This window comes from Athene noctua, chromosome 31 (assembly GCF_965140245.1).
Source record: "Athene noctua chromosome 31, bAthNoc1.hap1.1, whole genome shotgun sequence".
Taxonomy (NCBI): domain Eukaryota; kingdom Metazoa; phylum Chordata; class Aves; order Strigiformes; family Strigidae; genus Athene; species Athene noctua.
The window spans coordinates 1376411-1391327 of NC_134067.1; the positions used below are offsets into that span (position 1 = coordinate 1376411).

Below are 14917 nucleotides of genomic sequence, written 5' to 3' on the forward strand. Positions count from 1 at the left end.
TCTTGATCCCTTCTATCCCCTCCACATCTCCTCCATCCCCTCCATCTCCTTCACATCTCTTCAGCCCTTCCATCACATCCAACCCCTCCACATCTCCTCCATCTCTTCCATCTCCTCCACCCCTTCCATCTCCTTCACATCTCCACCCCTCTCTGGGCAGCAGGTTCTTCCTCTCCCCCCAGGCCAGGACCCTGCTGCCGCAGCCTCGCTGGGTGCTCACTTTGGGGTGAGCCACCCATTGCAATGTCTGCTCCCCGCTTTGCAGGGTCCGCTCCCGCCCGACTCGCCGCAGCTGCACTATAATTTCCCTTTCCTTCCTCCTCGCCCTGCCCAGTGCTGCTGTAATTTCCCCAGTGCCGCACCCGCATGCATTAAACATGCCCATAAACAACATCGCTGGCTGCCGGCGCACATCTGGAGGAGAGGGCTGGAGATTACAGCCGGCTGCTGGCATCCGCCGGCAGAGAGGATACAGGAAAAGGGGGGGAAATCAAGCCATCAGGTGGTAAATAATATTTTTTTTAAAAATCGTGGAAAAAAAAGATATCAGCACAAGCCCCATCAAATGTCAAAGAGACCATTTTTATTTGCCATCAAAATAAAGATGTAAATTGGAAAAAAAAAACAAAAAAAATGACCAAGGTCAGCTCAAATGAAGGCAGAAGAGATCCATGCGCCTTGAACCGCGGGAAGAAACCAAAGAAATATAGAAAAAATAAAAATCAAAGAGGAGGAGGAGGAGGAAGACTCCATCCCCTAGAGAGAATGGCTGAGGCTGAAGTGTAGAAAAATAAAGAGCTGGGGAGGGAGAGCAGAGGAGTCCGGCGCGGGGTCACAGCTCGCCCGATGTCTTTATGACGTGGAAGAGCGTGACGTTGTAGATGACCTGGTGGCCGTTGTTCCAGGTGTAGAGCACCCTCTCCCGCGGGTTGTAGTCCAGCATGGATATGTGGGAATACTGGTTGTGGAAGGGAATATCCGTGTATTCGTAGCTGGAAGTGTTTGTGTAGTAGGCAAAATAGATCTTGGCGCCAGCGAGGTGGGAGTTGGTGACGTAGAGCGTGCCGCAGATCATGAAGGACTCTCCGGCGCTTCGTTTGGGGTAACCCGTGTCCCAGCTACGCAGCACCTCCAGCGTCTGGGGGTCCACCCGGCTCACCACGATGTTGCCGGCGTTTTGGTTGGTGGTGTAGACGGCCCACAGCCCGCTCTCATCCACCATGAAGTCGATGTCGGAGAAACCACCCCAAGAATAAGGGAAGGTGTTGTTGTAGCCGGCGCCGGCGAGGCTGCGCTGCACCAGCACGCTGCGGGAGCGGAAGTGGTACTTCACCGCGATGTTACTCTGGTATTTGTTGTAGTAGAGGGACCCGTTGAAGACCACATGGCCTGTGCCGGCCCAGGGATGCGGCAGGAGATGCTGCACGAAGTTCTGTCCCGTCACAAAGTCGTTCAAGGTCCGAAACTCCAAGACGCGGCGGCCCTTGTAGTAACCGTCCATGTACCACACCTGCAGCAGGCTCAGGTCAGGGACACCCGGCCAAAACGGGGCCCCTACCCCCCTCCAGATGGGCTGCCAGGACAGACGGACACAGCCCACGTCCTGCACAGCCCCTCCCTCCCCCCCTCCATGCAGCCCTTTACACTGCTGCCAAGCGCCAGGACACGCAATTTTTCTGGCTTCCCTCTTCACACATGTTTTCTGCTCTTTCTGCAGATCAAACGCCTGGCTAATTTTTAATAAGAGAGCGCGCTTCGTTAGCGACACCCAGCCTGATTGAGTTCTCAGCCTGCTGAGACTCCCAGGAAGCTCCTGCCCAGCCTCCCGGCGTGGCAGCCCAGTTGCCTCCATTGGCAGAGCTCCGCAGAGGCAGCGCGTGCCCCACGCGCAACGGAGCAGAGGGTCTGCGCCCCGGTGACCGTGGAGCCGGGCACGGGCACCCGGGTGAGAGTCTAATCTGGGTGCACGGGCAGCGTGGGCAACTTACACCCCAGGGACAGCCAGGAGGGACGTGGCAGCACAAGCCAGACAGGTTCCAGGGGACACGGTACCCGAGGAGTGCTGGGATTTCACAAAAAAACACAGCCAGCGTGCCAGAAGAGGAGCTGCCCACCCACAAAATTCACCTCTGCTTGGGTGTGGGAGGGTTTTGGGGAAAAACACGCAGGAAAGAGCCATGCAGGAGCCGTGGGAAGCCCCGGCAGGGCTCTCCACCCCCCGTCCCCACGGGTGCCCGTGCCACTCACCCGGCTGTCGGCGCTGGGCGTCATCGTGTCGGTCATCCACGAGCCGAAGCGGGAGCCCGACGCTCGGATGGTGATGGGATTGCTGACCCCCGTCAGCTTCCCGCAGCCTGGGGCGGGGGGACAGGGTTCAGGTTAGGGGGGGAATCCAGCACCACGACGTTGCCTGGCTCCCTCTGGTCCCGTGGGCATCACACACCGAGTGGGGAGGAACCAGAGCTCCCCGTCACCTCAGGGACCCCCCGGGTTCTCGGGGAACAGGGCAGCAGGACGGGGGATCCTATAGGAAGAGGCACTGCCGGGTTCTGGCAGCGATTCCTGAGCAAGGAAAGAGGGCCCAGCTGCACCCGTTGGCATGTACTGGAGGACGCTGGGCTGCTGGTATTACTATTATTATTATTAATATTCGGAAGATATCAGCAGTGCAGCAAAACAGGAGGCAGCAGCGGCAGCAGCTTGGATTCTCTGACAGGGGAAGCTGGCAGCACTGGCTGCCCACCCTGCCTGCACAGGCAGGAACCCCGGGCATCCCAGCACGGGCAGGGACACGCTGTGCCCGGGGGACCTGGGTGCCCACCCAGAGCAGAGCCGAGGCGGGGGGGGATCATACCCAGTTTTTGCATGCAGGCGTGCAGCCGCGCCTCCAGCATCAGCACCCGCTGCTGCAGCTCCTCGTAGTCGTAGGCCCCCATCTCCTCCTGGATGGCCAGCAAGCTCCCGGAGAGGTTCCTCACCTCCTCCTTCAGGTGCACGATCAACCTCGTGTCCGACTTGTACTGATCCAGGACGGGCATCAGGGGCAGCAGCTCCGTCATCTTGTCCTTGAGCTCCTGTTTCAGGGGTGCAAGGGGGGAAAAAAAAAAAATGTCCCCCACCCCTTTTAAACTTAAAAACTAAGATAAGTTAAATTTGGATAAAGAGTGAACAGCCTGGAGCTGATGCCCACCCCCACGCCTGCTGTCTGTCTGTCCACCCCTCCGGGGGGAGCAAGGAGCCCTCCAGCACCCAGCGAGGCTTCGTTAACACACCAGAGATGAGCCCCATTCCCCAGGTCGGTAATTAATAATAATTACAAGGCTTTGCATCTTCCAAGCTCCTGGGGAGCGGCAGGTAACGAAGCACCCGCAGCCGATGCCATCGCCTCACTCCGCAGAGCAGGATGTGGCCCCACTGTGGGTGAGACCCGCCCTCCCCAGCGGGGTGCTGGGCACGGAGGGATGCAGGACGCTGCAGTGACGGTGCCGGGGCAATCAGAGCAACAAGTCCAGGTTGAAAAATATCCACTTATTTTAGCATAAGGAGATGGTTAAGGTGCGTTTTGAGCCCAGGTAAAGGCTCAGCACCCTGAAACAGCCACGATGGGCCTGCAGGGTTTGTGCCCTGGCACGGCAGGGAAGCGGCGTGGGGGAGCTGGGCAACGAGCTGGCCCTGGCTACGAGCCGCTCCGCTGAGTCCCCTCCGCTCAAGGACGCTGTAAATCCCCAGCCAGCACCTCCGTCCCGCTCCACGGCCCCCAGCCCCGCTCGCCAGCCCCCGGCTCGGTGGTTTTCCACAGGAACAAGCCTGGCTCGCCAACGCCTTTCCTCCCTCCTGGCTTTTTTCTCTCTGGGCGGCGTTCCCGTGGCTTGGCGGGATTGCAGCCCGGTCGCAGGGCTCAGCATCTCCTGCTGTGATTAAACCAGCCGAGACATTTGCTGCGGCTCCGATGTTTAATCAATGTCTCGTCTCTGCAACTGTCAGCGCCCAGCGTCCACCCCAGCATCCTCTGGCCCCTTTCAGTGCCAAGAACCAGCCGCTCCCCAGACAGAAACACTCTTCAGCTGTCAGGATGAAGCCTTGAGGCTCCCAAAATAAACCAGTGCCCCGGCGGGGGGGTGGTAATGGGATTTCTTGGGGGCGCGAAGCCGCTGCAGCACAGGCAGAGCGTTGATGTGCAGGCTGCATCGATCGGGACGCGGCGCTGACGGCTGCCACCCGTCAGGTGGAAATTGTGGCTCTGGCAGGGAAGAGCCGCGTTTTGTTTAATTAAAGGTGTCGATTTGCAGCCAGATGGGCTGGGAATTGGCCATCCCTGCTGTCCCCCCCACGGCACCTGGATGTGGCCCTGGGTCACTTCGCCCCACGTGACCAGGCACCTGCACGTATCCTGCTCAACCCTGGGACCACCCCAGGGATGCTCGATCACCCAAAAGCACGGCCCCTCCCAGGGCGCCCACCCCACCGTAGCATCCACGCAGCACCATGTGCTCTGGGGGGAGCTGCCCACGGGGTGCGAGAGGCATCGGGGCGGGGAGAGGGGGGCACGGGCTCACCTGGAAGCTCTTGGCGTTGAGGCTCTTCTGGCTCTCAGCAGCCACCTTCAGCCTGGAGTCCAAACCCTTCATCAGGGACTCGGTGTTGCGCACGTACTGGAGGTCCCGGTAGGTGCGGAGGTCCAGCACCTCCATCGACTGGGAGATGTTCTGCACCTGCATGGCGGGATGGGGGGCGGGGGGGTGTGATAAAACCCTCGGTCTAATTAACACAGCCCCCTGCTGCTAACAAAGGGGCCTGAGCTGGAGAAATTTGGGGATGCAGAGGCAGACGGGGATGCGGAAGGGAGAGCAGCCCCCAGGACCAGCCCGGGGGTGCTGGTGGGGAGTCCCCACCCCGGTGTCCCCATCCCCAGCCGAGCCGCTCCCCGCTCCACCACTCCGCCGTTTATGTAAATGCTTGCGAGAAAACTCTTCCCCCTGCAGCTTTAATGTATAAAATGATGCATTTTACTCATCCTGCTTCAGCTGTTATTTGTTTTTTTTAAACCACCCGAGTGCACATTTCCCAGCCTGGTCTCTGAGCTTTCCTTCTTTAATTTCATCTGCCGCAGCCAGCAAAGTTATTTTATTTCCATGCTTTCAAATGACGCGAACGTGACCATGTTCCTCAAGCGGTTATTTATTTATTAGCGCCAGCCCCGCTGGTATTTACGGTGCTGCCGCCACCTCGGAAGGGAGCTGCATAAGAGGCGTTTTTGCAGCACGTTATAATAAAAGTTTAATCGGGTTTGCGGTGTGCCCGCCCGTGCGGATGTGTAAAAACCAGGGAGAAATTAAATGAGCTCTGCTCAGGCTCACGGCTCCACGCCGTGGGGAGGGGAATGCTGATGGCTTCTGCCAGCAGCGCTGCAGAGCCCACGGGAAAGGGGCTGGGAGCGTGGAAACCCCCGTGAGAACCCACCCGTCCCCCCTTCCGCACGGCAGAACCACCCGGGCTCCATTAAACACCATTTGGCTCACGGATAAAGCCCGTCTGGGATTTATCTCTGGGCTGATTTCATCCCCGCGGGCTCGGTACGTGCGGCGAGGCCACGGGCACGTGCTGGCGGTGCCACGGGGAGGCCCTTCCCACCGGCCACGTGGGAGGATGACAACGCTCCCCGCCCGGTGCAGCGGGATGCTGGAGAGATACGGATGCTCGTCCCGGTGAACAGTGAGGGAACCACGAGTGGCCACACCGGGACATGTCCACTGCGTGTCCCCAGGGAAGGGGATGAGCCCGTCCTACCCCGCTGGGGGCTGCACCCACACCAGAGGGGGATCCCCCACCACGGAGGTCCATGCTGCTGGGTGTGTGCGTCCTCCCACACTCCAATTAATGACTTCGTTAGGCCGGTAACGGTGATTAGCGCTCACCTTCTCCATGAGCTGGCGGAGCTGGTGGCTGCGCAGGTCGCGGGAGCACGTGCCCTGGACGGGGATGACGGCCGTGCAGAGGCATTTGCCATCGGGGGCTTGCGCCGAGGTGTAAACCTGCCAGCCCTCGTCGGGGCTCTGGAAGAGGGTCTGCGGGAGAGAGGAGGGGAGATGTCAGGGCCCCCCGAGGATGTCGGAACCACTCGCCCGCCAGCACCAGACTCCCCACGCGTGCCTGGGCTTCCCCAAAACCACTAAGGCAAAACGCCGGAGCATCCTTCCCTCCTGCCAACTCCTGGCTGGGAGAAGCCAGCCAGGGAGAAACGTCCCGGCGCCGGGCTGAGCCCACCGGACCCTGGGCTGTCACCGTCTCCATCCCGGGGCGGCGCCGGCAAAGCCCGGTGCGAGCACACCCCGGCACGGCCCAGCCCCGCGGCCCTGCCCTGCCACCTCCCACGGAGCTCCTCCACAACCCGTGGTCATCCCATCAGCTCTGAGCCTCTTTGCATTTTTCCCTCCTTTTGGGTTTTTATCCAGGTCATTTCATATTTTTCCCCCCTCTCCAAGACTCATTTTGCCGCAGCAACCTGCTCCAGATACAGAGATTTCAGCTTCCCAGCGGGTCCCGCGCTGGCCGCGGGGTGGGAGAGAAGGATGGAAACGCTCTTCATCATCTCCCACCCGCCAGCTCCGCATCCCTCCTCTTCCTCCCACAGTCCCAGCCCAGTGTTATTTCCCACTAATTGAGCTGATTAGGCAGGAATTTCCTCCGCTGTGGCTGTCTCATCCCTGGAGGGGAGCAGAGCTACAAGTACAAAGGGGTAATTCCATCCCGTCGAATTTCAGGTGCCTTTGACAGCGGCGGGGAAATACCAGCACGTTCCTGCCCGGGTGGGCACCTGATGAGCCCCCAGATGGGCACCTGGGGGGGGGGGTACCTGGGCATCCCCGCCTGGCTGAGTGCCCCACCACCCTCGAAAAGCTGATTTTTGCATCCAGCTGCAGCTTTTCCAGGCGGATCCAAGCTCAGGGTTTTGGTTTCCATCTCCCAAGGCCGCTGAGGATGGGGATGACCACTGCAGGCTCCCACCACCCCCCAGTTGCAGCTGGGTCCCAGTACACTCGTCCCAAAACCAGAGAACCATCCACCCCCCACTCCCTCCTTCCCCTTTTCCTGATTTATTCATGCCATAAGCTGGTGGTTTTGCACTGGGCCATTTAGCATTTCATGGGTAATTCATAATTATTAATTATGAAAATCAAGAGCAAACTCATCGCTCTCCAAGCGCCTTCTGCACCGAGCCAGGCAAAGATAAATGACCCATTCCCTGTAACAAGCCAGGGACGATACTTTACTTTACACGCAGCGGGTTTAACTTCATGTTTCACATCGGATGGGATTTATTGGACACGGCGTGGCTAAACACCGTTCTCCAACCTCCAGCGCAATGAGAATAAATTAACTGGTAGAGGTGTAAAACTCTCCCTTAACTGAGTAAATTCCTGAGTTATCACAGAGGGAGGTAAATAGAGGATTTATTCAGCCCAGCTCCAACACAGCGGAGATGGAGCTGGGCCAGCGTGGGGGCCGGGAGCCCTCAGCAGCCCCGGCTGGTGACGAGCCACATCGTGGGATAATGAGCCCTTAGGAATGTCGGCGTCGTGCCAGTGGCCGGTGTCGTGATGGTCGCTCGCTGCTATGGCAGGTGAATTAATCCGATGCACAATTATCAGATGTACTTGTTGGGAGAGACTGAATGCACAGCGCTGTGCAGTCCCACCCACCCAAAATTGGGGTCCCCCTGGCAGGAGGGGTCCCCCCAGCTGCTCCGGGCACAGCACGGCGCCAGCACCCACAGCCAGCACAAAGCACCACCCGCTCTCCCACCCCCAGCATCCTGGGAGCATCCTGCGCACCAAAAGCTTCATTTCTTCCCCCTCCAAAAAAAAAGCTACGGAAATGAAAGAGCCCAAAGCAAACCCAAGAGCAACCTGGGCCGAGCATCCGCAGTCACCGAGGAGCCATTTCCCTTTAGCCGGGACCCTTCTGGCCGCGGCTGAGCGGCAGGCAGACATAAATACTTTATAGAGGGCTAATGCATAATTAATGGCAGGCAGCAGCCTGTGGCAGGCAGGATGCGTGCAGGCAGCGCTCCGAGCCACCGATTATGGAGGCTGGCAGAGCTCCTCTGCCTGCCAGATCGGGCTTCACGCGGCGCAGAAACGCTGGGGTCCATCCCGAGCGGCCGTGGGCGAGAGCCACAGCCTGGGAAAATGCTTCTCCCGCTGCAGCTCCGCGGGCGCATCCAGCCCCCGCCCTGCGGGTACCCCCCAGGGATGGAGGTGGAGGGCAGCCCTGCCCGCGCCTGCCCATTGCGGCTCGGGGGCCTGGCAGTGGCGGCGGCTGCTGCTCCTGGCGATATTATTAGGTTAAACGCAGCCTGTGCAATCTGTCACTGGGTTATTAATTAGAGCTCCCCGGGAAAGCTGCCTGCTCACAGCCGGGGAGAGGAGAAACTGCTGACACCCTTGGCCACGGTGCCAGAGAGCCGGTGCCCGGCATGGAGGGGGGGGCTGTCAGAGCACCCCAATCTCTCTCTGGGGGTCACTCAAGCATCCGGGGTGTCCTCCAAGCATCTGGGAAACCCCGCTCAGCCCTTTGCTGCAGCCGGGGGGCAGGGGGGTCTGGCTGAGCACCCTTTGAAGCCAGGACACCCCGAATCGGCACCGGCGGTGAAGGCAAGAGCCACCCCGTGTCTCTGCCCCCCTCTTTCTGGCGAGGGCCAAGCGATGGAGTCGCTGCAGAGGATGCTCCGGCCTCTCCCCATCGCTGCTCCTCCAACAGCAAGTCGGGGTCCCCAGGAGCCAGCGGCCCCGGGGCTGAGCTGAGGGGAGCACCAAGGCCGGGCCTACGTGACTCCAGCTCCGGGCCTCAGAGCAGGAAAGGAGCCGCCGTTTGCCAGAAAGGGCCCTCGGGAGCCCCCGCACAACGGCGAAAGGCCACGCCGGGCATCACCGTGCCCAAAACCAGAGCCAGGGGTGGGGCGAGCACCAGCTTTTGGGTAAGCCTGGCTCATTCCAACATCCAGGGGGAAAGAGCTGCCTTGCTAAACCCAGGCAGGAGATCAGCTCCGCAAGCCAGCAGCCCACGGTCCGGCCCGTCGTCCCGGTGACTCCCGCGGGCGATCGCACCAGCCCGTTCCAGCCGCATGAGCAGCGCTTCTGCCTTCCCCGTGATTAATGATTTTACAGCCAAGACCAAGGAGCCACTAATCATCAGCCAATTATGGGAAAGCAGCGCCCGCTTTACCCCCAGCGCCGCTAATTGCCCTGCAACATGATTGCCGATTTGGTGGCAGCCGGTGAGACCCCACCGCCACGCGCAGGGCTGCGGCGACGAAGGCCGCCGCACTCATCCTCCGCAGAAGCCCGGCTGGGAATGGGCACCCTGAGAAAAATCCCTCGGGATCCCAGGGATTCCTGCGGAATGGGCCGAGGGCTGCGGGGAAAGACGCGCGTGGTTGGGGCTGGCACGAGCCGAGGTGGGGCGAGCAGCCCGGTGAGCTTGGGGGGCACACGGAGCCAGGCAGCTCCTGCCTCCAACACCCCCAAACTCCATCATCTACCCCCCCCCGCACTGAGATAGGCTCTGGCAACAGCACAGAGCACCCCCCCCTTGGCAGGATTCCCCACCACAGACCCCCCCAAACACGGTGTCCAGTCCTGCACAGGAATGCTCCAGCTACTGGAGGGGGTTTTCTCACCCCAAAAAGACGTGGCCCCCCCGTCATGGCTTCCACCTGGCATCACCGGCTGGGGCTGGGCACTAGCCAGGCCCCACGGCACCAACTGCCCCGCCGGGGGCTCCTCCTGCCTCAGCATCACCTAGCGCTGCCATTGTGCCCCCCAAAAACCTCCCCCCCCCCCAAGTGTTTCCCCCCTCCTTGCTCCCAACTTGTTTTTACGTCACAAATCAGAAGATCTGACGCCAGCCAGAGCCCAGAGAGCCCCAGGGGAAAATTGGGGTGCCCCTGCCTGGGGGGGTGGTGGGGGGGTGGAGCACCAGCCTGGGGAGAGCCACCAGCTCCCTGGAGTCCTGTGAACTGGAAGGGGGGGTCACCCACTTCCCCTGCCCAAGAGTCCCCCTGGCCAGCAGCAGAGCACTATGGGGCTCCAGCCCCCCCCTCCCCAGCCCCCAGGAACTGCCCAGTTCAGGTCCATCAGGGGGTCAAGGAGCCCCCCCATCTCCCCGGGGGGGGCTCCTCCATTTGATGACCACAGCCCCCGGCTCCCAGGGGAGACCAAATCCTGCCGGGGGGGTTCCTGCTGCGCCCTGCCGAGGTGGGAGGGGGTGTGGGGGGATCCCCATGCCCCGGGGGGGGTGTTCCCATGCCCGGGGAGTCCCCAGAGAAGAAGGGGGGAGCTACGCCCGGGGAAAAAGCGGGAGGGGTCCCCTGTCGGGGGGTCCTACTCGAAGGAAGGAGGATGGGGGGTGCACATGAACCGGGGGGGGTGTCCCCGGTGCACCGTGCCGGGGAGGATGGGGGGTGTCCATGTAAAGGGGGGGCCCAGTGCGCCCTTACCCAGAGAAAGGGAGGACGGGGGGGTGCCCATGAAGGGGAAGAGGGGGGGGGCAGAGGAAGACGGAGCGTGGGGGAGTCCCTGTGCTCGAGGGGGGGGGTCCCGGTGCTCCACATCCCGGGGCCGCCCGAGCCCGGCGGGTGCCGGTGCCGGTGGCGCAGCTCCGCGCCGCAGCCCGGGCATCCCCCCCCACCCCCTCCTCCCTTCCCCACCACCCCCTCAACCCCTCTCCCGCCGTCCCCGTCCCCCCCCACTTCCCGGTGCTCCCCTCCCCAGTACCGGGCCGACTCACGATCTTCTCGGAGGTACCGGCCCGTGACACGGCGGTACCGTTGAGCCCCACGAGCGAGGGCAGCGTCTGGGACATCCAGTTGGTGACCATGGCCATGGTGCTCAGCACGGCCCCGATCTTCAGCAGCGGCACCGTCATGTCGCCGTCGCCGCCGCATGCCCATCACACACCCCCCCTCCGCCACCCACCACCCCCCGGGACCGGGACCGGGACCGGGACCGGGACCGGGACCGGGACCGGGACCCGCCGGGGCGAACCGCGCACCGGCCGCGCCGCCCCCGCCGCCTGCGGAGCCCCCGCGCCGCGCTCGCCCTTATAACGGGGCCGGCGCCGCTCCGGAGTGACGTCGGCGCCGCTGGCCCCGGGCCAGCCCGGTACGGCCCCCGGTTTAGGGCGGGTCTGCCCGGCTCGGTACGGTCCCGGGCTGGGCTGGTCGCATCCGGCACGGCCCAGCACCGGCCCCCCGGCCCCCTCGGAGCTGCCCAGCACGGCCTGGGCTGGGGGGAGCAGGACCCCAGAGATGCCCGGTTTGGGGGAGCAGGACCCCGGAGAGCCCCGGTTTGGGGGAGCAGGACCCCGGAGACCTCCGGTTTGGGGGGTCAGGACCCCCAGAGAAACTTGGCCTTGGGGAGCAGGGCCCCCGGAGACCTCTGGTTTAGGGGAGCAGGACCCCAGAGATGCCTGTTTTGGGGGAGCAGGACCCCCAGAGGCCCCCGGGTTGGGGCAGGACCCCCAGAGAAACTTGGTCTTGGGGAGCAGGGCCCCCGGAGACCCCCGCTCACCCTGGTACCGGTATTGGGGACCTCCGCACCCCCTCCTCCAGCCTGGTCTGGAGGCCGCAGCCACTCCCGAGCACCCCCCACGCCGGCCCCGGCTCCCCCAGCCCCCACGGAGGCCCCCCCAGACACCCCAAATCCTCATCTCCATCCTCACCACAGCCCACGCCTGTGGAGACCGGGGAGGATACAAGCCCCCCCCACGGCCCCCCACCTCCTGCCCCCCCCCCAGCGCACCCCATCCCCACGGCAGCGAGTCCCCGGCCACCCCAAACCCTCTCAGCAGCTCTGCCCGTGGGTGCCCACCCTGACACCCCCACCCCCCCGGGACCCCCGAAGCTTTGAGCATCCTCGCCCTGGTTTTGCCTCCACTGCCGTGCCGCGGTCGCACAGTGCCACCGCGTGGGGACAGACCCGCACAGCACAGGCTCCCACGCGGGCAGCCACGGGAAAAGCCCACCCCCCACCCACCCCCCCGTGCCCCCACGTCGCGGGTTTTGGGGTGCTCCGAGGCTCTACGCGACAGACACCGGCCTGGATGCCACCGTGGACAGGGCAGCACCCGCAGGGACAACTGTCCCCCTGGGTGGGGAAGGCTGCGACAGGGACTGAGGGGGGGGCGGTGCTCACCACTGAGACCCCCCCACGAGAGCCCAGGGGTCCCCAAAGTGGGGATCTGGCCCCATGGGGGGATCCACGCCGGGTGCAGCCGCCACTCGAGACGTGGGTGTCCCCACACTCCCACCCCCAGCGATGCAGTTGCCACATTAAGGACCCTTTTTTTTGGGGGGGAGGGGGGGCGGGGGGAGTCAGTTGACCCCACAGCCACGGGTCAGGGCTTCCAAACACCCCCCCCCAACCTGCCACGAGCCGCACGTGCTCCCGTGGGGACACTCACAGGGTGAGCATGTCACCAGCGCAGCACAGGGGGACGGGGGAGACACACACACAGCCCCCCCGTGGGACCCCCCAAACCCCCTCCCCACCTCTTCATGACTCCATTGCCGAGTTCCCTTCCAGCTCGGTCTGGAAATCTGCCCGCAATTAGCTCATTAACTCCGGCTCGTTAGCTGGGGCTGAGCGTGGTGCTGGGGAACAAGGTGCAGATGCAGCGGGGGGGCCCTTGGCGGGGCCAACCCCTCCGGGGTGGTGGGCGCACAGCAGCCATTTTTTGGGGAAAAAAGGGAGATCTGGATGTGGCTGTGAACACCAAAGCCCCCCTCAGAGCTTCCCCAGGCCCCGGCGGTTCCCTGCACCCCGTCCCTGCCCTGTCACCCCCCCCAGATGACACCCCCCTCCTCCGTGGGCAGCACCCACAAGACGAGGTTGGTTTGGGGACAGTAGCAGGGTGGTGGCAGGGCCACATGCTCTGGGCAGGCCGGGGGCATCATTCCTGCCCCAAACTGGCCCCGGTTCAGCCCTCCAGCACCCCAAAAATTCCACACACCCCCCCGCGAGAAGCAGCTGGAGGGAAGACCCAGTCAGGCCGGCGCAGCCCCCAGCCTGGCAACCCCAGCTCATGCATATTCAACAGGCTGCATAACCGCCGCGGAATATTCAGCAGGGCCAGCTGCTAATAACGAACCGCTTAATTAGAAATAACGCCAGGCCCGGCGCTGGGCTCTGGCTGCTGCCCCCCCACCGCAAGCGGTGCTGGAGCCGGTGCGTGGGGCTGTGGGGAGGGGAGGGGGGACCCCCCCCAACCCGGGCCTGTCCCCAGGGAGGGTTGCGGCAGCCGCTGCGGGTTGACCTCCCGCAGCCCCGGGGATGGGCTGAGGTGGGGGGGGGGGACAGAGGCAGCCCCGGGGTACGGGGAGGGGGGACACGGGGACACGGAGCTGCGTCCTCACAGGCTCCCTCCCGCCTCGCCGCCTCCGCCCCGGCACGAGGCTGCCGCTGGCTCGCGGGCGGGTGCTGTCACCGGTGGCACCAGGAGGCGGGTGGCACCACGGTGTCCCCCACCCTGCCGGGACACGGCGCACCCCCTGCTCCCTCCCGGTGCTGCTGTGGTGGCCACTCTCAGGGGACCCGAGTCACGCCCCTGTGGCCCCCCAAGGGCAGCTCATCGTGGCGCCAAGCCCTGCACCCATGGGTGTCTGCTCCCCCCAGGCTTGGCCTGGACCCATCCACCACCCCACGGTGTCCCCCAGGGCGGGGACAGGTGTCACCCCACGTCCACACCAGTGGCGGGGGGGCCAGCCCGGGGCACGCGGCAGGGCCCCGGCGAGGCGGGAGGGCTCCAGGCCGCTGCCTTCCCTCGCCCGCAGTGGCCACGTGTGAAGGCGGCGCCACGCGGGTCCCGCCGGAGCCACCCGGCACCCGCCTGTCCCCGTGTCCCCAGCACCCCAGCGGCCCCCAGCTCAGCCCGGGGGGTGTCCGGGGAGGGGGCACCCCGCCGTTCCCACGCCCAGGTGGCTACAGGCAACCCCGGGCTCCCGAGGCCGGGAGGGTGGTGGGACACCGGGGTGAAGCCCAGCACCCCCCCCGCGTCGGGAATGTCCTCAGCACCCGTGTGACACCCACAAACACACTGGTATCCCCCCCCCCCCCCTCAAAAATGCATCCCTCGGTGGGTGCCCCGCGGTCCCCGTTCTGGGGACACACCCAGGGCAGGTCCCGGTGCCAAACGGGCACCCCCAGGGGGAGCTGAGGACACCGCCCGGTTCCCCCCCCCGCCCCGAACCGACACCCCCCCCCCCGCTCCGCGGCGCCCCCGCCCGCCCTTACCTGCATCGCGGGGGAACCGGCGGAGAGGAGGAGGAGGAGGCCGGGGAGGAAGCGCATCCTGCAGCCGCGGACCCCCCCGGGGCCCGCCCTACCGGTACCGGAGCTTCACCGCGCCGGGTGGTTTCCCCGCCGTTACCGGAACCGGTCCCGGAGCCGCTCAGCGCCGCCGCAGCCGCAGCCCCGGGCCGGGCCGGGCCCCGCCGCCGCCGCCGCCGCCTTTGTCCGCGCCCCCGCCCCGGTCGGGCCCCGTCGCGCTGCCGAGCGGGTCCCGCCGCCACCGGCTGCAGCCGCGGCACCGGCCCGGTGCGGGGGGCGGCGCGCCCGGTGCGGGAGGCGCCGGCTCGGGCGGAACCGAACCGGGCTTGGACCGAGCTGAGCCGGGAGAGGGGAGGGGGAGGCGGCCGAGCATCATCCCCCCCCCCGCGCCGCTACCCACCCCCCAAGCCCCCCCGCCCCGGGGTACCGGCAGCTCGGCGCGGGGATGCTCAGGGGGCGCAGCGGGACACCCGCTTCCCCGCCCCCCCCCCCGGGGCGGCCCCGGGTGCCCTCGCCGGTCCTGGTGGCCTCGCCGGGATCCCCGGGGACGGAGGGTTGCGGGGAGGGGGGGGGATTAGGGGGTGCAGCCC

The 14917-nt window shown here is 64.7% G+C and overlaps 1 protein-coding gene across 4 annotated transcripts; it reads right to left on the minus strand.

The window, feature by feature from the left end:
• Nucleotides 1-550: 550 nt before the first annotated feature.
• OLFM2 (olfactomedin 2) lies at nt 551-14426 on the minus strand. 4 transcript variants are annotated; one of them, XM_074929794.1, is made up of 7 exons: nt 10806-11006; nt 8141-8181; nt 5916-6053; nt 4557-4712; nt 2855-3074; nt 2248-2354; nt 551-1510 (listed from the first exon to the last, which is right to left on the minus strand). In XM_074929794.1, exons 1-7 carry the CDS (start codon nt 10924-10926, stop codon nt 833-835), a joined length of 1461 nt encoding a protein of 486 aa, XP_074785895.1. In that variant the 5' UTR covers nt 10927-11006; the 3' UTR covers nt 551-832. The 4 variants fall into 4 exon arrangements, with proteins under 4 accessions (XP_074785895.1, XP_074785897.1, XP_074785898.1 ...); XM_074929796.1 differs by lacking the exon at nt 8141-8181 and having other exon boundaries at nt 552-1510; nt 10789-11005; XM_074929797.1 differs by lacking the exons at nt 8141-8181; nt 10806-11006 and adding an exon at nt 14292-14426 and having other exon boundaries at nt 553-1510; nt 5916-6065.
• Nucleotides 14427-14917: the final 491 nt, after the last annotated feature.

Coding starts and splice junctions, on each gene's coding strand:
- OLFM2 (XM_074929794.1), bottom strand. CDS start 10,926: ATGACGGTGCCGCTGCTGAAGATCGGGGCCGTGCTGAGCACCATGGCC. Junction 3,075..4,556: donor TCAACGCCAAGAGCTTCCAG/GTGAGCCCGTGC, acceptor CCCCTGAAACAG/GAGCTCAAGGACAAGATGAC. Junction 1,511..2,247: donor CGCCCAGCGCCGACAGCCGG/GTGAGTGGCACG, acceptor AGCCTGCTGCAG/GTGTGGTACATGGACGGTTA.